Source organism: Haplochromis burtoni, unplaced genomic scaffold (assembly GCF_018398535.1).
Source record: "Haplochromis burtoni strain Fernald_Lab_line unplaced genomic scaffold, NCSU_Asbu1 Contig_1, whole genome shotgun sequence".
NCBI lineage: Eukaryota > Metazoa > Chordata > Actinopteri > Cichliformes > Cichlidae > Haplochromis > Haplochromis burtoni.
This window is the reverse complement of record NW_024582362.1, coordinates 2,666,284-2,692,210: the sequence shown is the minus strand read 5'-3', so window position 1 is coordinate 2,692,210 and position 25,927 is coordinate 2,666,284. Positions and strand designations below refer to the sequence as shown.

The 25,927-nt window shown below is 40.8% G+C and overlaps 2 protein-coding genes and 1 non-coding gene across 7 annotated transcripts in view; 1 reads left to right on the top strand and 2 right to left on the bottom strand.

The window, feature by feature from the left end:
• flt1 (fms related receptor tyrosine kinase 1) overlaps positions 1–17,468 on the top strand; it is a 38,913-nt gene extending 21,445 nt beyond the window's left edge. The window contains exons 13-30 of the mRNA XM_005912221.3: positions 2,706–3,008; positions 7,400–7,546; positions 7,618–7,749; positions 8,687–8,793; positions 10,807–10,942; positions 11,396–11,500; positions 11,589–11,702; positions 12,465–12,553; positions 13,094–13,196; positions 13,279–13,376; positions 13,468–13,590; positions 13,922–14,033; positions 14,141–14,240; positions 16,231–16,336; positions 16,415–16,512; positions 16,697–16,766; positions 16,849–16,940; positions 17,031–17,468. Of these exons, the coding sequence (XP_005912283.1) occupies positions 2,706–3,008; positions 7,400–7,546; positions 7,618–7,749; positions 8,687–8,793; positions 10,807–10,942; positions 11,396–11,500; positions 11,589–11,702; positions 12,465–12,553; positions 13,094–13,196; positions 13,279–13,376; positions 13,468–13,590; positions 13,922–14,033; positions 14,141–14,240; positions 16,231–16,336; positions 16,415–16,512; positions 16,697–16,766; positions 16,849–16,940; positions 17,031–17,199 (2,204 nt within the window). The 3' untranslated portion in view covers positions 17,200–17,468. The remainder of the gene's footprint in view (positions 1–2,705; positions 3,009–7,399; positions 7,547–7,617; positions 7,750–8,686; positions 8,794–10,806; positions 10,943–11,395; positions 11,501–11,588; positions 11,703–12,464; positions 12,554–13,093; positions 13,197–13,278; positions 13,377–13,467; positions 13,591–13,921; positions 14,034–14,140; positions 14,241–16,230; positions 16,337–16,414; positions 16,513–16,696; positions 16,767–16,848; positions 16,941–17,030) is intronic.
• trnav-cac lies at positions 10,210–10,282 on the bottom strand. Its single transcript has one exon. It is a non-coding gene; the product is annotated as a tRNA-Val (tRNA).
• A 1,547-nt stretch (positions 17,469–19,015) lies between the features above and the next one.
• Positions 19,016–25,927, bottom strand: part of pan3 (poly(A) specific ribonuclease subunit PAN3) — a 32,723-nt gene continuing 25,811 nt past the window's right edge. For all 5 annotated transcript variants that reach the window (XM_042223156.1, XM_042223174.1, XM_005912222.3 and 2 more), the window contains 3 exons: positions 22,501–22,565; positions 22,281–22,419; positions 19,016–21,598 (listed from right to left, as the gene is read on the bottom strand). In XM_042223156.1, coding sequence (XP_042079090.1) covers positions 21,458–21,598; positions 22,281–22,419; positions 22,501–22,565 — 345 coding nt within the window. In that variant the 3' untranslated portion in view covers positions 19,016–21,457. The remainder of the gene's footprint in view (positions 21,599–22,280; positions 22,420–22,500; positions 22,566–25,927) is intronic.

Below are 25,927 nucleotides of genomic sequence, written 5' to 3'. Positions count from 1 at the left end.
ACACCACTATAGTGGAATTTCAAACATTCAAGATGAAACTGCAGAGCAGACTCTCAGATTTAATTCAGGGACTTTAAAAAGGTATTGCATGAATTGTTTAAAAATGACAGCTTTTAACACAAGTCCACCCTTTTTTAAACACTCAATTAGATAAACTAACATAATCTTAAATATAAGGATTGTTTTTAATATTTGGATAAAAAACCATCTGCAGTCAGTGACTCTCTGTAGTGTAGAACCCATGAACATCACCAAATGTCCTGTTTTCGTCCCTAAGATGCTTTGCCAGGTCTGCAGCTGCCTTCAGTATGTGGGTCTCTGTGCCTTCAGTTTTGTATTTAATACATGTGAAATGTGCTCTGTTGGGTTGAGATCAGGTGAATGACTTGGCCACTGAAACATATCCCATTTCTTTGACTTAAGAAACTCTTGGGTTGCACTGTCCAATCAGTTTTGTGCCGTTTGGCTGAATCAGAGCAGAGAATAGAACCCTGTACACTTTACAATCCATCCTACTACTTCTAGCAGCTCTCACATCATGAATGTACAATAGTGGCTTAATTCCTTTGGCAGCCATACATTACTATTCTGTCACGAGTGGCTTAAAAGCTGTGACACATAATCAGACCATTAGTCAAGTAAAACAACAAAAACATTTTATTTGAATTCAACAAAACTCAATGAAGTTACAAAGGAAAAAAAACATTCCTCAGTCAGTAAGTGAGTAGTGTTGGCATGTTTGCTTTTTGCCTAACGTGGTGAGTGAAATGTTGTTTGGGTAGAGAGAAAAGGAAAAAGGTCGAGTTGTTTTTCCCCCCCGAGGGAGCAAATGGAGTGCGCGCCTATACTGGTGAAGACTGGGCCGAGGTGTTCCCAGTCACTAATAACTCAACCACACCCGCTGTGCATCTCTAACACAAAACACACAAAGACAACCTGCCAGCCCAGCAACCAAAAGAGGCAGGTTCATCACGTTGTCTCCACTATGTTTGACAGATGATGCGGTAAACTTCATGAGCTGTTTTCTCTTCATTCTGGTGCAAGTTTAACTTGGTTTTAATTTTTCCAAAGATCTTTTTTTCACCAGTGCAGGCTCTTTTAGTTTGTTTTCTGACAAAGTCTAATGCTTCCTTCTTGTTCCTGAATGTAACCAATGGTTTGTACCTTTGCAAACCCTCTGTATTTACACGCATGTAGGTCTCTTAATGTAGACCTTACAATGATGCATCTACCTCTTCGAGACTGTTCTTGAATAGATAATGTGATGGGATTTTTCTTAACCATGGAAAGAATTCTGCGATCATCCATTTTAGTCACCTTCTCTGGTATTTCAGGCCTTTTGGTGTTGCAGAGCTGGCAAGTGGATTCATGAATCATTATTTTTAAGGAGTATAATAGATTATTTGGGGTTTTTTTAGTCTAATGATAACTTTCAAGGGAAAAACTGCTTGTCGGCCAGTTGACCTCTTACTTCTGTGCCTCTGAAAATGTAGGACTGTGTGTAAGAACAGTTAATGCAATACTTTTGCATTGAATTAAAGCTGAAATCCACAAAGGCAAAATAGCACACATAAAAAACACCTTTATTCAAAAACTTAACTGTAAACAACTCCATTACTAGCATGAAGGTTAAAATCCTCTGAAATCTATGATTCATATTGATTTGCTTTTTACACCAATGCGCGCACACACACATTCATGCATTCCCTAATGGCTGGCACATTTTCAGGGTTTTATGATGAACTTGAGCTTACAACATCTTTACTATGTTGTATGAAAAACAAAATACCCTTCAGTCAACATTAGCAGTAAATGAAGAGGCCATAAATATGTGCAAATGTGCATACAAGCTTATTCGCATAATGATCATGTTTGAAAAACAAAAAAAGATAAGGATATTGAGTATTGCAAGAGTATTGCAGCAAGATCACCACACTGATATAAAAAGAGACCTTGATGTCTCAGAGCAATGGATTTAAATGGTTGACAATAATAATAAAATAAAACTGCAGTCAGTATGATGCACATATACTTAAAGCCAGAAGTGTGAATTACTGTTCAGATACAAGAACTGAAGTAAAGCTGAGCAGAAATGCCTGCACAAAGATATCACGCAGAGTTGAAAATACCCGGTAGCACATAACAGTTTGCATGCATCACGTACATTTCGTACTCTGTAGTTTTGCGTGCCATGTGAAGTGTGTTGTACAGGTAAAACCTGAGTGTGTATGTGTCTGCAGTCAGGCTGCGCTGAGCTTTTAGTGTGTGAGCAAGAGCGAAACAGGAACCTGGCGCTCTTATCATTCCACTTCCCCGTGCAGCGCACTTCCTTGGACTGGCAGGTCCACTTATTTCGGGAGGCCTTGGGGTGTTCGAGAAAGATAAACACTATCTGCCATCAGGAAACTCTCAAGCCGTTTCCACGGGAAGTTTCAGATGGCTAAAGTAAATAAAAAGCCTTTTTACTGTATTCCACTAGCTGCTTTAACCCACAATAGCCATTCAACATAGTCATCAAAGGTTATAGAAATGAAGACTTGGTAGAATGAGCTCTCCTGGTTTCAGGCACCAGTCAGGATCCAGACTCGCATGTCGGGAAACTGAGACGGCTTATTCATCTCAGTGGAGGGTTATTTGTTTATACCTCCTCCTTACTTCTTCTTTCCAACTAATCCATGTATTTCTCTGCTCCGTGTCTCCATCAGATGTCCCTGGAGGCTTCTGTGTAAAGCAGCTGGAGGAGGCCAGAGAGGGTGGAGACCTCCACCTTACCTGTTTAGCCAATAAATACCTGTACACAGCACTGTCATGGCAGAGAGTGAACAACACAGAGGAAGCCCAGTCTCGCGGCTTGAATAATCAGCAGTTCACATTTGGAGAGTTCTCCAACTCGCTGGTCCTGTTAATAAGCAACCTGACGGCCAGAGACAGTGGAGCCTACAGATGCTCCGCCCGCCACATCGTCACCGGGCAGGAGACACACCTGGACACACAGGTGGAGGTGACAAGTGAGTAATCTCAACCTAACGCACTCATAAAGAAGAAAGCTTTTTTTTTTTTTACAGTACCCTTTTAAAACTGCACAAAGCTTTTGAAGATAAGTGAAACCTATTGTAGTTTGAACTGTTTTGCTTATGGCGATCTTTAATATGTGTTTGCAGACTTACAGAAGGAGTTTAACTTAAAATTTATTTTCTATAAAAAGAAAAGAAAAAAAAGGACATATTGAGGACATTTAAACTCACAGCCTCTTCATGTTGTTCTAGTACTTTATGTTGCAGTTGTTTGCAAACACACACATTCACAGAGGTCTTGCTGCTTGGGAATGGGTCCCCTTAGTTTCCTGGGGCCCCACCCTAGCTTTGCTCTTGCACTCCAGCTCAGCACCTCTTTCACGTGGGAATGAGCTCTTGACTGGAGGAAGAGCACACAATGGCACTTCCCACAATGCCACATTTACAGGCCCCTGTGCAGCGCTGCAGGAACAATCAGCCAATCAGACACTGTCAGGCCCCAGCCCTCGCAGACAATCATCAATTGTTGTGCAGGAGGAAGATAGAGGAAACAACAATCAGTTGCTGTGGTTAAGTGACTTTTCTTCGTGTCTTTTACGGCTGTTCTGAATACAATCAGGGCTTAGCGCGTCAACTTCCTCCCACGGGACACCCAGCAAGGGAATTACTAGAGATACGGGGTGACTAGGATGAAAGAAGTGGTGGTGGTGGGGCTGGAAAAACAAGAAAAGGGGAGAAACTGAGAAAAATTTTAAATATAGAGAGTATGAAGTCATCTATTTTTATTATCATGTATCGTTGTGCAGTTATAGTGTATAAGAGCTGTGTTGGCCTCATTGTATGCACTCACGCACAAGCAGCTGTCCGCACAATGAAAATGTTCTGAAATTAGTTTTGGTTTTTCTTTTGTTTTTAGTTCAATTCAGTTTCACTTCATTTCCGGAGTGATTTTTGATTGTTTCAGCTCAGTTTTTCTAGTTGGAAAATCCGTAGTTTTACTTTCATTTTTATTACTTTCACTTTTACTCCTTTTATTTATCACTTCAAAACAGGAGTCACTCTCTGTCTATAAACTACACACAACACTTTCTGAACTCAAAGTCGTGTCATGTAGACATCCAACGTCTTAGTAAAGAAAATGTACCAAAACTTTGTCCGGAATGTTGCGTTGACGTAAATTAAGAACAATTCCTGGATATTTCTATTTTATTTCAGATGGCTTATTGTTTTTTAACCCCTTCACACTGAATGAGTCAGATTTGTTACGTGAGTTTTTTGTACGTTTTTGAGACTCCTACAGCAGAAGTGTGATTACCGCCCACACTAAAAAATTGCACACACCCCTGTTCTCTGCTGGCCATCGGGGCAGGGGGGCTGGGCGCTCAGCCCCCCTGCCCCGATGGCCCTGCCAAGTAGCCACCGGGAGTGAGCTACTTGGCAGGACCTGGTGCCTGTTGCTCGGTCAGGCCTCTTCCGGGGCAAAGGGGGCCCTCAGGCCTCCGGCCTCTGGGCCTGTGACTCGGTTCACTCTGGCACAGCTGGCTGCCGGCAGAGCGGGCGAGAACATCACTGCAGCCCCCTCTGGCTTCTGCTCTGTGGCTATTGGGTGACCCCTCATCTGGGGCTCTCCTCAGCTCTTCCCAGGAGGGTGGCACGGATGCCCCTCCGGTGGTCCTCCTTGGGCTCTCGCACTCTGGGGCCTCTGGATGTCTGGGGCCTGGAACTCCTCCATGCCTGCTTCATGCCCTGGGGGACAGGGCTATGGCTCTCTACACCCTCTAGCAGATCATTACATGGGGAAACCTTTTGAATACAAGCGCGCTGATGCACACAGGTGTGCAAACGGGTGTTCACTGTTCATAGACATAAACTACACCTCTATTGGCTGCTATTTCCAAGCACATTGTGCGCTGTCGGTCCTGCTTGCTACACAACAACATTCAATATTTAGTATTTACTGCTGTTTACACTTAGCTAGATTAACGTGATGGTGTTGTGTTTAGTATGTTGCTCTGTTTTTTGTTTTTTTTTTGCTTGTTTTCACTTCTTTTTCTCTCAACAGGTGATCCAGGAGATTTTTTTTTCTCTTCTTTCTCTTTTTAAGTGCCCTTTCTCATTGTCCCTCTTTTCTTTTCCTTCATCTTTCTTTCTCCCTTTCCTATCCCTCACTCATGTCTGTCCCGTCTGTAACAACTGAAAATAAAATAAAATAAATAATAACAACAAAGGTCGATCAAATGGACCAATACGGCAAGGCCGTGATGATCCATTTGGCAAAGTAAATCCATTGGGTCTCCTTGTTGGTCTTCAGAAAACAATTCTGACGGCTAAAGAACCAAATGGGACAGGCAAAAAAATAAATAAATTTAAAAAATAAAATTGCACGATAGATTTTTAAGCAATAAATTGAAGGGAAGAAATGTTGCAAATATAATGCAAGTTAAAACTCCAATCCAAATTAATTTTTTGTTGTTTTTTGTTTTTTTTAATCTGTCATGAAGTTCAATAAAAACTACTACTAATAATAATCATTTTTATCATTAGTTTTTCAGACTTAGTTTGAGTTTTGAGTTTAATTTTATTAACCTTGAATTCGCCCCATTGTTGCTGCTCTTTGTATTGCAGGGTATTAATAAAAAAAAAAAAAAGGCCCAAGAGGACCCAAACTTCAGCTGAGTCACAGGTTTAAGCCAAGGCCACTCTTCCACGTGTGTCACTACCAGCATTGTAGTTATTGTCCAAAAGTGGCACGGGTCCAGAAAACTATGGGAAACAAATAGCAGCAGTTTCACTTTATAACAAAACTGTTCAAGACTGTAACTACAACTGTGACTACTGTAAAAACTGGCTGGTTTTTTTTTTGTTTTGTTAATTATCAAGTGGTGAAAAAACAGATTAGCCCACAAGAACTGAGAAGTTCTTATTTTTAGTTCTTATTATCAGCAGTGGGTAAATGGATCCTTACTGTACCTCAAGTTATGTAGAGACTATAAAGTTACTTTAAAGGTCAACTACGGGGACTTTTAGCTCAAAAGGTGTAACCAAAATAATCCTAAAATGATCCAAACGTCTGCTAATTTAACATTTAAATCACATAACAAAGAAGAAAACATCTATGTAACTCCATTCATATTCATCTATACATTTATTTATCAATTATTCAAAATGTCACTACTGGTGACACTTGCAAGTAGCGTACAGCTGACAGTTCGATATAAGGTGCCAGACAACCCAAACATGAGCAGTCATAGGGCCAAAGTCAAGGGCACAGTTGTGTTTTTCCATGATAAAGAAAAATCTGTTTTCATCAAGCCCATTCTTCTACATGTGTCACTACCAGCTCATACTTATTGTCCAGAAGTGGCACGGATCCAGAGAACTGTGGGAGAAAATAGCTCTGGTTGCATTTCTACAGATTTTAAATAATCCTCAGCAAACAATAATCTTACAAATTTATGTTTGTGTGTGCGTGTGTGTGCAATTAATGCCATATTCAAGTGACTCTGTAGTTGTATATACAGCTAAAATACACAATCATCATGTATTTTGGCTCATGATTCCTGTTCTGGTGTATTTTTACTGTTCAGCATTCACTAATTTTGGCCACAACAGGCAAAGCGGAAAAACTGTAATGAAGAGTATGAAAATGAACAAAGTTGGCAATAAGAAAAAGAGACTTCCATTTCCTTAGTTAGTATAGATCAAAACAGAGCTAAAAGTAGACACAGCAGTGGAAATTGCAAGAAACAATGTGCTCAAAGTACAAATTATTCTTGCAATAGAAATGTACAAGATGACACAAACGTCTGAAGCTCGCTAATGTTTCTTTATTTCATCAAAAAGGAAAATAACTCACTATGGCATAATGTTACCATACAATCAAAGTGGAGATGATTTTGCTTTAAACAGTACTCTGGTGTCTCGGTAATCTGTCAAATGAATGTTTAAACTTGATTATTTTTGTGTTTTTTGCTGCAAAAAATATTTGTAAAAAACTACTATACTTCTTCAATAATGATATGAAGTAAAATCAATCGCCTACCTCTGAAACATAGTGGAGCAGAAGTATAAAACAAGGGGGAAATGGAAATACATGCATAAACCACAAGGACAGTACAATTAATGCATTCAGTTAGATTACACCCAAACACTCATCTGTGCTGCACTGTTAGATGCAAAAATATCCTCAAGGAACCACTGACACTGCTGCAGTAGTTTGTCGAGGAACCACTCAGAATGTTTTTGAGCTCATTATTATTATTAGAAGTAGTACTAGTGGCAATATAAGTCCCATAAATACACAATCTCTCAAGTATTACATGAGACAGATTAAGCAGAAAATTCAGATTAAAGTTATCATAATTCATCTCTTTCTCCCCCTTCAGTCCTGGAGCCTCCTGTCCTGGTGAGTAATTTGACAGATTGCACCGTTAATGTTAGCAGCTCAGTGACCCTCAGCTGTCCATCTCGAGGGGTCCCACCCCCAACCATCACATGGTACAAAGACCAGCGTGCTCTGCTGCAGGGATCAGGTAAAGAAATCTTAACGCGTAAACTTTAGCGGTAAACTGGTGGTCTGTAACTTATTTGATGCCGTCTTTAGGTATTGTTATATCAGCAGAGGAAGCGAGGCTCCATATTGACCGGATCACAGTGGAGGACGAGGGTCTCTATACGTGCCAGGCAACCAATGAGAGGGGGTCTGCTGAGAGCTCGGCCTACATATGGGTTAGCGGTAAGAATCGCTGCCTTTTAATTGGCTCTCCACACAGTTGCCTATGTAACACATCCATATATAACCACTTTTGAACGTGCTTTGTTTTCACGTGTTTAAATAGGTGTGTAATGTGGATGCAGACATTTAGTAAAGTACATCACATTGTTTTGATGTAGTGTTTATACAGAGAGTGTGTCAGTTCTATTAATGGAGGATGATGAACGTCTGTTTATTAATTTCTAAGTAAACATTGATCAAAGTACGTCTTAACATAAACGTACTCAGCCTTTTGTTCAGTTTCCCTCATTCACACACCCACACACACACACACACACACACACACACACACACACAACACAAGGATCCGGAGGTGTAGAGAGGTGCTAGGACTCTGGGGTTCTCCCAGTCAGGTTGGAAATGTGAACTGTCTGTGTGTGTGTGGTGTGTGTGTGTGTGTGTGTGTGTGTGTGTGTGTGTGTGTGGCGTGTGGCTGTGTGTGTGTGTGTGTGTGTGTGTGTGTGTGTTGTTGTGTTCGGATCAGTGAGGAAGGAAGCTGTCTCCCATTTTTATTTCCTCCGGAAGGGTCCGGCCTACGTCTCCAAGAGGCTCCACATAGTAGTGAGCTGGGCATTTCTTCATCATCCCATTAAAAAGATTTGAAAATAGTAATAAACCCACATTTAATGAGAGGGAAGCATGATGGTCTCTGTGCATTATGTGACCTTTAAATCACAGTGACCCCATTCGGATGGATAATTAAAGCGTCAAGTACCTCAGTCTGATAAACTATTGTAATCCTCATAACTGCAAAAAGGAATAAACAATTTTATCAATTAATATATTATTTTATGTACATATATTCCACCCTCCGCTGCTCAGGATTTTTATGTAGAGAAAGAATACATACCTTGAGATTTAAGCAGCATTAAGCTACTGGGTGTGTTTATGTGTGCAGGTGCTCCAGAAAGCTCATTTCTTGAAATCCCTACTCTCACCTGTACCTGTGTGGTGGCTGCTCTCTTTTGGTTTTTGATCACGCTCTTCATACGAAAAATGAAGCAGGTGAGAGAATTATTTTGCTTGGTTGTTTTTTTTGTTTGTTTTATGCATAATGAGAAAAATATGTACTATCACTTTTATGTTTTCTATACTTCATATATTTGAAAAAGTCCTAGATTGCTTTTACAGTATGCTTTAGATCATTATCCTGTACACTTCACAATCCATCCACAGTTTCTCTCTTTCTCCAATCTTTTTTTTTCCTCCCATCACTTTGGTAACCTTGGTTTCATCTGTCCAAACTAGTTTTTCCATGACTCTTTTTGAGGCCCCTTGATGTTGCAGAGCTGCCCACTGCATTCCTTCTTTTTTCCTCTCTCGCTGATAGGTTTATTTGAGCGTTTTCTCGGTCTAATAATGACCTCTGTTTCTTGGAATCAGACCAGCTCCAGATCTTTCATCTGTTTAGTTTGTCATTAAAAGAAATGGGGGAAAGCCCTCACTGGCTTATGAAACTGCTTGCCAATTATTTCTGAGCCTCTAAAAACGAGGCAATCTGTATAAAAAATGTCTATAACTCATAAACAGTAAATCCAATACTTTTGCAAATCCCTGTAATTAAAACTGAACGTCTTCCACTTCTATCGCATCCACTGTAATTATGTACAGAGGCAACACTACAGTAATAGCCATTATCCAACAGCCATGTCGACTTCACAGGTGCTGATTGTGAATAATAGAGCTGAGCCTTTTTGCTGCGCAGCAGCCTTGTGTTGTGATCCTACAGTGTTGTATATGCTATTTTCATCTGTTTGTCATGTGGCTGAGTGTTTCTCACTCTCCTGCCAATTTGATTGCCTCACAGCAGTTTGCATACTGTCACTTTTATTTTATTTGTCTAAGTGTTTCCCACACTGTAGCACTTCTGCCCTACCATTATCCCACTTATTGGACTTGTGTAATGCGACTCTGGCTGATGTTTGGTAGCTTTGGTGGTAGCTTTAGATGGGCAGGAAGAGGCTCCACTTTTACTCTTAAGATCCGCTTAGCCCTCCAAGTTGGCGCAGGTACTCCATCCTGCAGTCAGTTATGTTTTCTATGTCTCTGAAAGAATAACTGATGGAGGATGACCATGACAAATGCCCATCATGTTTTGGCGATCATCCTGAATTCACAGAACCAAAGTTAACTGTGTTGGGATTGAGGGCGATTTTTCACCAGCAACTCAGCTCTTCCTTTAACCTCCCTCTCCTCTTTCACATGTTTTTCTCAGTGAATATTTTTATGCTGGTAAATAACAATTTCCGTAATAATTTTATTTTCCTGATGCAAGGTGTTTGTATATGCTTAAAGAACTAGTGGCTTAGATTAAACTAGATGATTAGATGATACTTTATTAATCCCTCGGGTGGGTTCCTCCGGGATATTCAGTTATTTATTTATTTATTTATTTATTTTAGAGAGATTAAAGTAAAGGTCTGTGTCCGCCCGGTTTCGAACCGGGGACCTTTCGCGTGTGAGGCGAACGTGATAACCACTACACTACGGAAACCGCTCGACGGCTTAGTCTACAACAGAATATACTAATTAATGCGTTGACATCGATAGGCACAAAAACAAATTAATTGTGCATTTGAATGCACAATTTAAATTTTTTTTCCTTTTCAACGTGCCGTTGTTAGAGAAAACGGTTGCTAGGGTGCAAACTATGCTCTATGCTGGTACATTTATATACAGTAATAATAGTAATAATATGATACATATAAAATATATAATAGCGTATATTATAATAGAATATGATAAATGAAACTAGCTCATTAAATAATAGCTTTTGACGACATGATTTGATGATAAATCTATGATTTTAATGTCTCCTTTATGCATAGACAAACCTTTTAAAGATGCTCTCAGCTTCACAGTAACTAAAAATCTGACTTTATAGTTATTTATGTCCGCTTGCTTTTCAATGTCTCAGAGTCCCTCTAAAGCTGATCTGCCAGGTTCTGGATGAAAAACGGTAGTAAGTATTTTCTCTTTTCTTTTTTTCTTTTAACTGATACCGACTGTCTTCCAAAGCCCAACAGCTCATACACCAAAACCGAGTACTTGTCAATCGTACTGGACACAGGAGAGGGGCCGATAGATGAGCAGTGCGAGAGGTTGCATTATGACCCCAACCAATGGGAGTTCCCCCGGGAGCGCCTGAAATTAGGTATGCTGGTTCAATCTATTAAAGAAAATTTGTTTTTAGCTGATACTCTTGTGTGGGCTGAGATCAGACTGATGTTGTGAATGCAGTGGGAGCGAAAGGAGGTATTTAAGCCCACGTAACAACACAAGGATTTTCTCATAGACCTTATCAGCTTATTATTGGGAGTGACTCTCATTCCATTAATCAGACTTTTAGTCTGTGTTGTCTGTGCTCAGCTAATTAACCCCAGCATGAGACATGTAAACAGTGTTTACCGAAACTAATCAGCTCTTACGGTCATCAGGGCGGGATTTGGACAGATGGGCAGCTGGTACGGTCTAAAGTCTTCTGTTATCAGCTCCTCACATCTGGATTGGATGATAATCATAATTAACTGAGTTGTTTTAAAAAGACACAAAACACACCTCCCGTATCCGTTTCATTCACATTCTCACGCTGTCTTTTTTCTCTCAGGAAAGCTTCTAGGCCGTGGGGCCTTTGGTAAAGTCATGCAGGCATCTGCATTTGGTATAGACAACGGCACCAGCTGCAAGACTGTGGCTGTGAAGATGCTCAAAGGTTAGGTCCATGATATTCGGTTAAATTTAACTACAATTTAAAACCCTTTTCTGACACTCACTTTACTATTCTTCCTTCTATCCACCAGAGGGCGCTACAGCCAGCGAACACAACGCATTGATGACTGAACTGAAGATCCTCAACCACATTGGAAACCATCTGAATGTCGTGAACCTTCTGGGAGCTTGCACCAAACCAGGAGGTGTGTGTGTGTGTGTGTGTGTGTGTGTGTGTGTGTGTGTGTGTGTGTGTGTGTGTGTGTGTGTGGAGGGGTTTCCATGCATTTGTCACCACATATGTGTGGAGTCACTGTGTTCCTGTTAATTTACTTGAATTCGCAATCAGAACCTGCACATCTGTGGCCTTACAACAGAGTTATTACAGTTTGTTGTATTTATTGTGTTTTGTCATTATTTTATTTATTAATTCATTTATTAATTTAATTCAGTTTAGTTTCAGTCAGTTTCAAGACAGTTTTTTGTCACTTCAGTTTAGTTTTAACTCTTTGAAACCCATTTGTTTTGGGTTAGGTCTTATTAATTTCACTATTCTTCCATTAGCTTTGGTCTTCTATTTTTATTTTTAATTATTATTGAAAAGAGGACATATGTCATATTTAGGAAAATCTGTAAAAACAAACTCAATAAGCACATCCATCAAAGCCTCATCAGGCAAAGTTTTACCAAATTTTTAAGAACATAATTTACTATAATTTTTATCACACTAATACTAAAGTTAAGGATATTTCCTCTATATTTGTATTTAATTTGTAAGTTTACAAGTTCACAAAATAATTTCAGTTAAATTATTTTTGTTCAAAAGTCCAGTTTTTGTTTTTATTTCTTCTTAACTAAACTGTGTTTTTTTCACATCTACTTTAAGTTTTAGTTTAGGTTTTAGGTTTAGTTAGCTGTGATAACCTTGCCTTGCACTTACTTACTGTGTGTCTGTCCTGTGTGTACAGGACCACTCATGGTCATTGTCGAGTACTGTCGTTTTGGAAATCTTTCAACCTTCTTAAAGAACAAGAGAGACGTGTTTGTACAAGACCGGGTGAGTTCAGCTGCTGAACCTATTTTTTAAAATAAAACAGACCTTTGAGTTACTTGTGGTTGACGGAACAATACTAACTCCCTTGTGCTGTACACGGTTACAAAATCGTACACTTAAAAAACTCACTTCTGCAATCGGTTTTAAGTTCAAAGATGTTTATCAGTTCTTAAGCGGGACACAATGTTCTCTAATTTCAAAGTTCACAAATAGCTCAAAAGTTTCTTCAGTTCCCAAAAGCAAAATATGTTTTCATTCATTTTCCACTAACAAATAATTTAAAAACTACAATTTAGAAGATCTCAGAGGACACGTCTGCCTCAGTCCTCAATCCAATCTAACATATCTGAAGTGTAATCTTATAGCAGAGGAGCTGTAAGACCAAAATACCTGCAAGACACGTGATTTGTAAGGCATGTTTGATATACAGTTAAACTGCAGTCTAACCCTAAACCTACCACTATGTGGTTCACCAGCAACTTGGACGATCTTAAAGATGTTAAATTTTACTTCATCATGCAGTATTTTATTTGATTCACTCAGCTGGCTGGAGTAAAAGGTGGAGGGCAGTGTTGGGACAGCAGCGTGTCCGACGACCAGAGCAGCTTTCACACAGACTTTGATGAGAGAGATGAGCAGGGCCTCTGTAAGACCTGAACCTGGTGAACATTTTATTCTCGTCATTAATCAAACTGCTTTTGACACCTCTCTGTTTCTTCTGCTTCTAGATCCACAAACTGCTCCCAATTCCCCTCTTTACTTGGAGGATCTCATTTCTTTCAGCTTTCAGGTGGCACGAGGAATGGAGTTTCTGGCCTCTCGCAAGGTCTGACTCTTTGCTATTCCACCTGTGGGCATACACATACACGTATACTGGTTTTATGTCCTCATCTGTGTTCTGTCTGCGCCTGCATCAGTGTATTCACAGAGACCTGGCCGCGAGGAACGTTTTACTGTCAGACAATAAAGTGGTGAAGATATGTGACTTCGGCCTGGCCAGGGACATCTACAAAGACCCCGACTACGTCCGCAAAGGAGATGTGAGTATTTCTGAGGAACCTAGTTTGAAAAAGATGACACACTACTCTTATTTTTTATTTTTTTACACAAAGTGACACATCTTGCAAAGTGTTGTTCATATAGTGTGGTTTTCAGTCCAAAATGGGGAAATAGTTTTGTCATGGCAGTCTATCACCAAGGCTTTTATAAATAAATAAACTCATTATGTTGAGTAGTTCAAAGGTATGAAGCAAAAAATCATGAACTTGTTTTCCCTAAAAAGATTTATTGCGATTCTTTGGAATCAGCCATCCTTCAAAGTTTTCTCACATAAGCCAGGTTTGGTAATCCTGTGTCTTCACCGTCTGCCAGGCCCGACTCCCTCTCAAGTGGATGTCTCCCGAGTCCATCTTTGACAAGGTGTTCACCACCCAGAGTGACGTGTGGTCCTACGGCATACTGCTGTGGGAGATCTTCTCTTTGGGTAAGAGACCTGTGCTTTTTCTGAACATAGGCACGGGATGGATAATCATTACATAATGTCTGCACAAGCATATGAGCCTCATGAACCAAAATGTGTGCACTTAATAGGAGCGTCCCCGTACCCTGGACTTCACATAGATGAAGAGTTCTGCCACAGGCTGAAAGGGGGAACAAGGATGCGGGTGCCAGAATACAGCACGCCTGAGATGTGAGCTGATATTTATTTCTCAAAAATTGCACAGCTGCACAGCGATTTGGAGAGCTGGTGGTTTGGGTTGTGCAGAAATGTATGCCTTATTATTTTGTACAGTAAGAAAATCCCTGCATGTAGAACTCCAAGAACAAAATGTGTTGCTAATCTTTAGTTGTCAGCGCATCACCATAGCCAGTCTCTTCAATCACTTTCTATTAACAGCTGCTTATGGGGAGGAAATATACTCCACTATCTATTTACTGATTGACCTTCGGTCCAGGGACCCATCCAGACCTATTGATCGATCAATGGGTGATGGATGGGAAGGTTTAAAAGATCTGAAATGGTTGATAAAGTTATCCTCTTTTGAAAAAACACTGTAAGGTGACCAATGCTCATTTCCAGCTCTGTTATTTTTATTCTTGGCTAAACTTTAGCAACTTGCGCAGCTCTTATGTAGCTCGTCCACTGTCTAACAGAAGCTGCTTAGCTCCTCTCTCTATGAGCCTCCGTTAAGGCCTTCTTATTAAGCAGGCTTTCTTCTAATTGTGTGCTCGTCACAAACAAAAGGTTTGAACAGCATGTGGGCGGAGTTGGTGTCTTTACAGCCAGAGCCGTGCGCCTCGGATAGCCACATTATGCATATCTGCTCTCTTTGATATTGCACAGAGCTCATGCTAGACTACGACAAAATCAAAGCATTCAGTGCTGTCTGAAGCATGAGCTGTGGGCAAACAGGGATCATCTTCACATATGCTGACCTCATTATTTAAAACTTTGGACACTGTTTTGACCATGTGTGTGTATGAAAGAGAGTTAAACGGGTTTTTTTCGGAAGTTTAAACAATCAAAAAATGTATCCTTAATTGACCTTTAACTTACAATTTAAGGTTAAGGTTCATTTAAGGTTATTCAAGTTCAGATAAGCTGATTGATATTTGCTCTCTTTTGTTCAACTTGATCAACTTTGATCGAGCTGGTTAGGAGCAGGTTTTGCCACCTTCTGTTCACCAGAGATCTGAGCGGATGTTTGAACCCAAAATAGGTCCAACCACTGACTTCAACCTTAACCACAGCTCTTAGTTTCACAGAAAGATGTTTGTTTTGGACTCCCAAAACAGCCATTCTGTTATCATACTGCTAATCTTTAAGTATGTTTAGAGTAGACACTTTTTTTCTCTGTTGCTATCTGTGTGTCGCACTTTCCAGTTTATTATGTCTGCTATCATGTCTGTTTGTGTGCAATCAGATACATCCTTACTTTTTCCATAGGCTTTAAGAGGGTAAGGAGCAGCCTGGTGCTAATAGTCAGATGCACGTGATTAACTTATTTTCAACAATGAGCTGCTTCTATGAAAGTAGAAGTTTGGGCAATTTGCTCTTCTGGGGAATTCAGGTGTGTGTTGATGATGATGATTGAATTTGAGGGACGAGCACTTCCCATTTGAATTTTGTCATAAATAAGTCTTTTAATGTGACTGATTTATAAATCTTGTCATAGATTTTGTTGCTTGTCCAGACCAGTTCAGGAAACTTTAAGCTGCACTGTGTGCAGGGAGAAGCTGTGATCAGTATATGCAGCGTGTGGTCAGGTGCTGATTTAGAAAGTGCTTGATCTGCTTTTGTATGCAATTAAAATATCACCCAGTCGTGCTCAATTTAATTGCGTGAGGCAAAAAGAAAATCATGATCAAGATAAAAAATTTGATTAATTGTGCAAAGTGGAGACCTTTGGCAGAGCACCTTGTTTGGTGAAAGCCAAATATAGCATATCAGCACAAACACCTCATACCAGCTGCACGGTGGTGGAGAAAAGGTGATGATTTGGGCTTGTTTTGCAGCCACAGGATCTCGGGACGTCATTGACATACCAAAAACGATTACTTAAACTTTATTGCTGCCAAAAGTGGTTTTGCAAAGGTGTTAAAGGTGCTTATATTTGGTTTTTCACATTACTGCAGAGAGTTCTGCAAATGCTGTGTACCTGTGTGTCTTCTGTGTACAGTTACAGCACAATGCTAGCATGTTGGGAGGCCAACCCAGCCGACCGACCCACCTTCACTAACTTGGTGGAGACAATGGGAGAGCTGCTACAAGCGAGAGTGCAACAGGTCAGAGATCATTACAACAACATTTGTCTACACAAAGGGCCTTAAAAATGCCCCCAATTCATACTTTCTCTTTAACAGGATGGGAAGGATTATATTCCTTTGGGATCTTTTATGACTGGAGAAAGCGATCGCTGTGAGGCCTTCAAAGAAAATCCGCTTGCAGTCACAAACCTGAGGTAAAAAAAAAAAAAAAGGAAAAACAAAGAGAATGAGCAAGTGCAGCACATAAGTGTCAACTTGAACGGTCATGAATAATAAATTCTAATATAGAAGTCTTGAGAAATAAAACCAAAAAAATGGACAGAAAGTGACTTCCTCTATTTCCAACTTGCTTTTTCAATCTGAACCCAATCTGTGCAGTTACATGAGGGGCATGGCCACACTGCAGACTTTTGAGCATTTGCCTTGCGAGGACCAAACCACCCCTGATGTAAGAAAACACCTCCACTTCTGCTAATTTGAAAACATATCACATCAAGGAAATCCATTAACACTGATACTTTTGGTTTCAGGATGAGCAGACCGACAGTGGCATGGTCCTCCCATCTGAGGAACTGAAGAATATGACGAAGAGCAACAGCAGCAAGCACAGGAAACTCAGCAGGTAAAGATCTATAATCTGTGACCACTCGATGTTCAATTCATCTGTCAGTGCACGCTAAACGAGGCAATTGATCTCAATCTGTGTGTTTAGGTTCTTCACCTTCACCAAGTGTCAAGACACCCAGGTGCCCTTCCTGTGCAGTGACATTGCAGGCCTCCGTGAAAACGACCCCTCGATCCTGCCATGTGACTGGGAGTCTGACGAGGGAGGCTCCCCTCCTCCAGACTATAACTCAGCCTTCCTCTACCCCTCCCTTTAGCATCCACGCTTGTATATTTTTCACAATTTCATACAGGGTTTATACAGCTTTTTATAATTTCTCCAGACCTCATCTTACACTTTTTAATCTACCCCACCTCACTTTTTATAGTATCTGCACGCCTAAATGCCCCAGATATTTTGAATCTTCCTCCTTCAGCCAAACTTGTTTAACCTCCTAGGACCTGGCGTCCACATATGTGGACATCACATTTTGGGTTATTTAGACCAAAATACTAAATTTTGCTCTACAAGGGCCTGATATCCACTTACAAGGACATTATACTGCTACTGTTCTATCAAAATCTTAAACTAGTATCCTCTTATGTGGCTCTTATTTTTCTTAAAAACAAAAATAAGGTTAAAAAAAAGAATCTGGTAATTCTTTGTTCTTACATTCATCGGGCCCCAATATGCCCAAATATCAAAGAGAAATTAAAAATGCATGCCGTGTAAGAGTTCAGGTCTTAGGAGGTTAAGAAACTTTTGCAAAATCACATGCTGTTGTACAACAAAGCGTCCTCACAAGTATTATCTCAGTGCTTTTCCATCACATTACCCCTTCTACGAGCAGCTAAGTCTTACCTGACAATACTTATACCCGTACAGTTATGCAGAATGTATTCACTAGTATGTAACTATCAGAGCTTATTGTACTGGTACCTCATGCCTGAAGCCTTGTGAAGAGGAGCACTGCTGTATAAAATAACTGCTCCTCTTGCACAACCACTACATGCTGGAAAAAGTTATTATCCACTGAATTATACAGCTAGACGCAATGTATGTACCTGTATTTATTTTAGTTATGCAACCAAATGTCCAAGATTTAAGTGTATCTAATAAACTGTCAACTGAGTATGTGTATTTTAATTCAATGTATTCTTTAATTCATAAAATCATTCATGCTGGGTTTGTTTCCATTTGCAAAAACCTTTGAATGTGCAAAGATTAGCTTAGTTATGATTAGTTGGTCCTGTTTGTATATTCCTCTTTATAATACTAGTTGGTTAGTTGTGGCCAGACAGCTCTGTTACTTCATCACAGCCCAAATCTGTATACAGCTGCTTTTGCCTTTTCTGGACAACATAAATGTGTCTTTTTTTTTCTATATCACATCCAAATGCAGGTTACACATTAAAGACCACCCTTTTTGAGAAGTGCGTCCTCCATTGAACCTACCTCTATTTGAGGTGCTCTTTAGAAGAGATACCTGTATTGTTTTGTTTCCATTTAAGCCTAAGACACTGCCATTTGAAGATAAAATTAAAATACTTTTATTTTCACTGCAAGGTTATCTAAAAACTCTGAAATCTCACTTTGGTGGAATACCACTGGAAAAGATTCAGTGTGCTCATGGACTCAGTTTTATTCCCAGATGAAGTCCTGTGTGTCACACTGCGAGTTTTTAACATGACCTTGCTGTGAAAATAAAAGCATCTTAATTTTGTCTTGAAACAGGAGTGAGTTACTTTTTTCCATTTTATTTATTTGTGCAGTTTCAGCCTTTATTTTGATAAGTCGGTATAGGAAAGCAGGAAATGACACACAAGAAATGGTCCAGGGCAAGCTTAAACTCAGGTCTCAGCAGCCTTTCGGCACAAGCCGCCCACCCAAGGAGATAAGCTACAGCAGTGCCTTAAACCAGTAATAAGTGAGGTTAAAGCCCATCATGCAGTTTCAAAGAAAACCAAAGAGGAATGTGTTTATAATACAGTAAAATCCATGTTTTTATTATGTATGACTGTTATATTTTACCTATATATAAAAAAAAAAATGGTCTCTGTAACTGCCCCCCCCAAAAAGACTCAACATCAGAATCAGTTTTGGTATTCTTTATTAAAATACTGCTGTACACACAAATATTGCAAAAATTTGAGACAAGAACACAAGAGGGGCTTAAAACATACTAAGATGGTGATTGTAGGTGTGTTGATGTTGGGGAAGAGGAGAAGGTCATCACTAATATTAACCGGAGTGTGTGTTATCATGTGGAATACAGTGATATGAGCACTGACGTTACACAGGCTGAGTCAGGAGGGGCGTGTGTGTTTTTCAAAATGTGTGCAAGTTTGTTTCAAAGGGTTTCCTAAAGCACCACATTCACCAGATAAGTTTTGTCGGTTCATTTTTTTTCTCATTTACTAAAACAGAGGAAGTAGTACATGATCTAACACAGCCAGCACCCTGAAGGTTTGTTGTTGCCCCCAAGAACAGACCGCACTGAAAAGCTCACATAAAAGTCGACTGCATCTGGGACAGTTTACTTGATTTTGACCTCTATCATCATGATTCAACTGTGTCGACTGTGTGTTAGAGTCTTTGTCACTTTAAAGTCTCATGTTTGTAACATTTAAATGTTTCTATGAAAAATCTGAATCGGACGAATCAGCAATTGTAGCTTGGCAGAACTTAGCTTGTTGTTTTCTGGGTAACTGAAGGTAAATGAACAATGTCTGAATGTTAAATGAACCAAAAGTAGATCTGTGCTTCAGGGCAACATGAAATCCCCCCCACAATGTCTTAAACTTACATTAACTTCCTAAAACCGCCATCTGAAGACGTCCCGCCCGCTCCACTGTAGCTCATCTATATGACTGGACAAGGGGCAGCCAATGACAGCCAGACACATTCAATCATTGGGCCCATCCAGCTGTTCGTCATCCTGAGAGAAAGCCAAGTCATCCAAGTGAGTGCAGCAGCCAGCGCTGCTGCTGTGTCTCCAGCACGTTTGTATTTCATGATCTTAAAAAATAAACACGCAAATAAAACAAATTACAGGTGGTGCCCTGTTTGTATCCTCCTTCGCCCTCCATCCCCTTCCCATTTACCTAAACCCCTGCTGGAATTGGTCCACAGAATAAAAAAAAAAAAGCAAAAAAAGAAAACTTGACAGCCCTCCCAATTTCCCATCATGCATTCCTGCACAACAACTGAGCAAAGAAAAAAAACAGCTGGGAAAAAGTCACAAAAGCATTGCTTTTTCTCAAAAGTAGAGGGGCCCAGACCCCTGAGGGGAGGTGAAGTTTGGGATAAAAGGGAAGGAAAAAGAGGGAACAGTAAGAAAGAGACATATATAAGGGACATTAGGGGTGAGAAGATAGGTGTGGGACCAAATAAGGACATTCCACAAAGAGGCAGCTATGGCTCCACCTCAACAGAAGCCTCACCCATGGGCTACACCCAAGTGTTGGGTAGCACAGTCAAAATGACCCTTCCTTGAGCGGTAGATGCCACGACCGTGTCCATTGACCAAAGGTGGTTGCTGCATATGAAACAAACACTTGGTAGACGGCAACAGGAGAAGACACCCCTTCCTCAGTGCCAACAGAAACCACGCATCCCCACCCCACCCCGCCCCCATCTCACACTACCCCAGGAGAAGACACCTCTTCCTGAGTGCCCATAGACACCACAAGTCTCCACCCACCCAATCCCATTCCATGCCACCCCACTGCAAATGAACCTAAATTCCATAATCTCCTGAACCAAAATGTCTGAAAACCTTATTTGTTTTCCAGTTTTACAAACCCTTCCCGCCCTACCCAAGTGGTTTTATTTCCTTTTGTCAAAAGGGAACCATCAACCAAGGCTAAAGCTAGTTAGCTGTCCAACTCCAATGAAAGCCTTGAGTGGTGTCTCCCGTCTCCAAGTGCTTCAGAATGAAGGGGTGTGGTCTCCAACCGGAAGAAAGATGCAGTCAGTAGAAAGCTAGATTTCTTTTTTTTTGTTTTTGTTTCAATTCCGAGTCTGCTCTGGTAATTTATGTCCATGTGTGATTTTAGCTCTCTGTTCACCCTGTAGGCCACTCACACATATTCATAAAAATAACAAAACTTAACAAAAAAATTAAAATCTTAGTGCATCCTCCTCAGAAAAATAAACCCCAGCTGTAGAAACAAACAATAAAAGCAGGAAAAGTTCAAAACGTCATGTTTTGTGTCTCACTTTGTTCCCCAAATCTTAAAAAAATGTCATCATATGTGTTCGTCACAGCTTCCATGTTTGTCCTTAAACTTTTGTTTTCCTCCTTTTGTTTTTAAACTTTCAGCTGTGGGGTTTAAGAAAACTAAAAAAGAAAAGTTACACTTTAGAAAAGCCTTCCTGGTGGACAGGGTCAGTGTATGTGACTGAGGTTCACGAAGCCCTGCCCCGCTGCCTTTGCCATGCTGATGTCATCTCTTTGAGCCTGGTCCTCCACTGTAGTGCAAAAATGTGCTCCAGGTCCCGGCAACTCCACCCTGCCGGGCCTGAAAGCGGCGCTACAGAGAGCCGGATGCAGCAGCCTGCAGCTCCTGGAAGGTACTGTCAAAGCAGCGCTTCAGGTCCGAGTAGGTCACAACCAGGACACTTTTCTCGTCCCGAGACACCAAGCTGATCTTCTCAGGAACGCCTGCGTCCAGCTAAATGAACACAAGAAACAGAACTTTTTAAAAAAAAAAGTATATTTTGTAAGTGTTGTTTTCTGTTTTGCTACAGTTAGCATACAAAAGCAATTCATTCTTATGAGAAAAGCAACTGTTTTGACAATCAGTTGGGATCGCTTTTGCAAGTCACAAGGTCATGTGGGTGCACCGATAACAGGATAAGACTATCTGACACAAATTTAACAGTGAGTGCAGCTATTCATACAACAGTTTACTCAAATGAAAAGGCTGTAACTGCGAAAAGTCACAGCTTTAATTAGATTCAGGCTAATGAAGTGAAAAGAGGAACTAAAGTGTTAAGAAAAACGGTGACAGCTTGACAAGGAAGTTAAGCTGGTGGTTAAAAAGGATCTACACATGTATGGTGCTGGTTCGGACTGACATACTGTGTAATTCAGTGTTTTGGAACTGAAATTTGGAAAATCGCTACACTGTGAAACAGGTTAATCTTTTTTTTAACTTCCATTTGCAGTCACTGGGCACACTGATGTGCGATTTTAGCCTATGCTATTGAAGCATTAACAGAAAATTGGGCTGCTGTGCATGTTTGCCTAACTTGTACACATTAAATAGTTCCATGAAGTGCACAACTTATCAAATATCTGCTTATTTAAAAACAAAAGTATTAAAAGAGACCAAAAAAAGAAAGCTCCCTGACTTTGTTGAGGCAGGAGACGATGTGGCTGAGGTCAATCCAGGGCGTCCCCGCTTCTGTCACCTGGTGAAACAGGTGGTCCCGGAAAAGCTTCAACAGGTACCGGTCGCCCGTTTCTGACCACGTTGGGTCCTTTTGGAATCTGATTGGCACAACACAAGACTGCAGTTGTAACAGAAATAAATCACACACTATGATGCAATGTTCAACAAGTGGTACTTACTCTGGACGTTCATTTATGGTGCCCAGCTTGGCCAGCAGGCGAAAGAGTCGGCCATTTTGCACCTCCTGCAGAAAAAACAAAACAAAACAGGGGGGCCAATTTTATTTGTCTGCACCAGAAATTTTCATTTTTCTTTCAGTTGAAAGAAGCAACGTTGAAAGCAACACCAGAGGAGAAAAATACTCTGCCACTAGAGGCGATAGCAGGCAGTAAAATTCCCCACTCATTACCAACATGCAGTGAATGCTGCTTTAAATTGTATTTTCATTCCTGCAGCTGTAAACAGAGTATAGATGTTAAGTGCAATGAATATGGGCCAAATGAGAGGGGGTTTAAATTTGATGGGTGGGGCAGGGAGATAAATAAATAAACAAACATATATTCCAGTGGGATTTTCTCTTATAAAACACCAATTTCAAATCAAAAGCTCAGGTTCCCCCTGCAAGGAATGCTTCCAAAAACTGAAACCGCTGCTGTTGACTTTCTGCCCATACATGGTGCTGAGCTCCGTTTTCTCTCACAGGGTCTACAAGATACTTCCCTCTGACTGAAAGTGAACCCAAAAAACAATTCTCTGAAATCAAAGACGTGCAAGACAGAAGTAAACCAATATTACACCTACAGCATGGCTCCTACACATCAAAACCACCCAACCTAATCCACATAATAGAGAAAAGAATGATGTACTCATAAATATACATTGATTAGGGTGGAATTATGTGATGCATTCTCATAAACATCTTTAACTTAAATAATCCATTAAAAATAAATGTGAGCAGGGGACTTCCGGTGTCATGGTGGCGAGAGTAGCAGCATAAACAGGAGCTCCTGCATCGATAGCTAAACTAATCCGCAATTCAAGAACATAATTCATTAAAAGCGACTTTCCCTTCAAGGATAATGAGCGGAGATAAGAATAAGAAGGGACGAGCCCCGGGCCGAAGCTTAGAAACGCGACTTGAGAGTAAGACATATGAAACACGCTCCGAGCAAGAGGGCGAGAAGATGGCGGCGGCCGCAACATCAGCGCTAGGCCCCCTCAGACAAGTGGTGAGTGAAGTTGTGGCGGAGGGCATGCAAGACCTTAAGGCGGAGATGAAGAAGGAGCTATCGCTCGTGAGAACAAGTTTGAGAGAGGACATGAAAGCCCAAATGAGCGAGTTAACACACGAGATAAATCAACAGGTTACCGCCGCCACAAGCAGGATCGAGGAGGTGGGGAAACGTCTGGAAGAAATGGAAAGAAACATGGTAGGGAAGGAGAAATGGGACAATGGAGTGAGGGATGCCATTGTTCAGCTGCTGGATAATCAGAGGCAGCTCCAAGAGAAGGTTACGGATTTGGAGGGGCGCTCACGCCGTAATAACATACGGATATATGGCATCCCTGAGAACATAGAAGGCACCTCCATGCTAAGGTATGTGGAAAGCATGATGATATCGGAGTTGGGGGACGGTGTGGACTTGGGCAGCGAGAAGAACCTAGGGATAGAGAGAGCTCACCGGGCGCTGGGAGTGCAGCCGCCGCCGGGGGCGCCCCCCCGATCAACGGTGGTGCGCTTCTTAAAGTTCAATATTAAAGAACAACTCCTACGCGCTGCATGGAAGAAGCCGGTATATATAAAGGAGAAACGGATTTTCTTTGATCACGACTATGCCGAAAACATACAAATGAAGAGAAAAGAGTATGGCCCGGTTAAAAAAGTACTTAAAGAAAACGCCATCCGGTTCCAGACCCCGCTTGCTAAAATGCGGGTTCATTTTGACTCGGGAATGGTCCTATACAATAACGCGGAGGAAGCTGCGGCGGATCTAAGAAGACGCGGATACACGGTGGGACCGGTGGCCACAAGAAAGCCCAAAGGCATTACGGCGGAGATGATCAGCAGTATGCTACCGATGAGCGTGGTTGGGCCGCGGCGCGCCGGGAATACAGCTGATCTACGCGGGAGCGCACGGGAAAAGCTGAAGGTTTTCCAGCGCACGGAGGACGTCGATACGGAGGAGTGACACCTGCGCCCCACCCGCCTCGTTTCGCTGTTAAGATGACACGTCGATCCCCCTTTGATCATAGAGTGGTGAGGGTCCGATGCAGGTGACTCACATGTTTTTTGTTTTTGTTTTTTAGTTTCCCTTTTTCTTTTAAAATAGGAAACGAGAGGGGCCCCACACTGTGGCATTTCCCCCAGACTGAGAGGAGAGAAAAAACCTCTCTTATGGAAGACCTGGTTTATTTGGTTAAGACAAGTTCTGTCTTTGTTCATGTGTGTTTATTATGTGTTCTGAGGGCTGGGAGTATTGTTATGTTGGTGCAGGAAAATAAGTTGGAAATACATAGAACATATGCGGTATTATAAGGTATTGTCTTTGAATGTAAATGGTATAAAGAATCCCATTAAGAGGAGTAAGATCGTTTCGAAGCTAAAAAGGGAAAAAATTGATATTGCATTTCTACAAGAAACGCATCTATCAATGGAAGAACATGAGAAGTGGAAGAGGATGGGATTCAAAAATATTTATTATGCCTCACATAGATCTGGCAAAAAAAGAGGAGTGGCCATTCTGATACCGAACAGGGTTGGTTTTGAGTTTACTGGAGAACATAAAGATAAACAGGGAAGATTTGTGTTGGTGAAAGGGAAAATGGAACAGGAAGACGTCACACTGTGTAATATATATGCACCCCCTGGTAGTAGTACAGGGTTCTTTAAGGAGATATTTGGTCTTATTGCCGCAGAAAGTGTTGGTACATGTATATGTGCAGGAGATTTTAATTTACTTCTCCATCCAAAATGGGATACAACTAGCCGAGACCGGAGGGGAACTAAATTAGAGAAACAAGTAAAAACAATGTTATCTGAGTTGGGGCTTATAGATATATGGAGATATTTACACAAACATGAACGCAAATTTACATTTTATTCAGCGAGACATGGTATGTACTCGAGGATTGATTATTTTTTTACTTTTAGTAAAGATCTCCACAGAGTGAAGGATTGTATAATAGGACAGAGAGATTTATCTGATCATTCGGGACTAACTATGAAGATTGGGTTTAAAGCTAGCCCCAAAAACACCTTATGGAGGCTTAACATAGGTCTGTTAAATAATGACTCGTTTAAAAGAGAAATGGGACAGGAGTTAAAAACATATTTAGAACTCAATGACAATGGAACAGTTAATCCTACAATTTTATGGGATGCGGCTAAGGCATACCTTAGGGGTAAAATTATTGCGAAATGTGCAGTCCTAAAGAAGGTGAGAGCAAAAAAGCTGACAGATTTACAGGAAACTTTGGAAAAATTGGAACAACTGCACACCGTTACAAGGTGCCCCCAGGTATTGGAGCAGATGAGGCCGGTTAAACAGGAGATCCACAAAATTTTAAGTGAGGAAATTGAAAAAAAATTAAAATATAATAGACAAC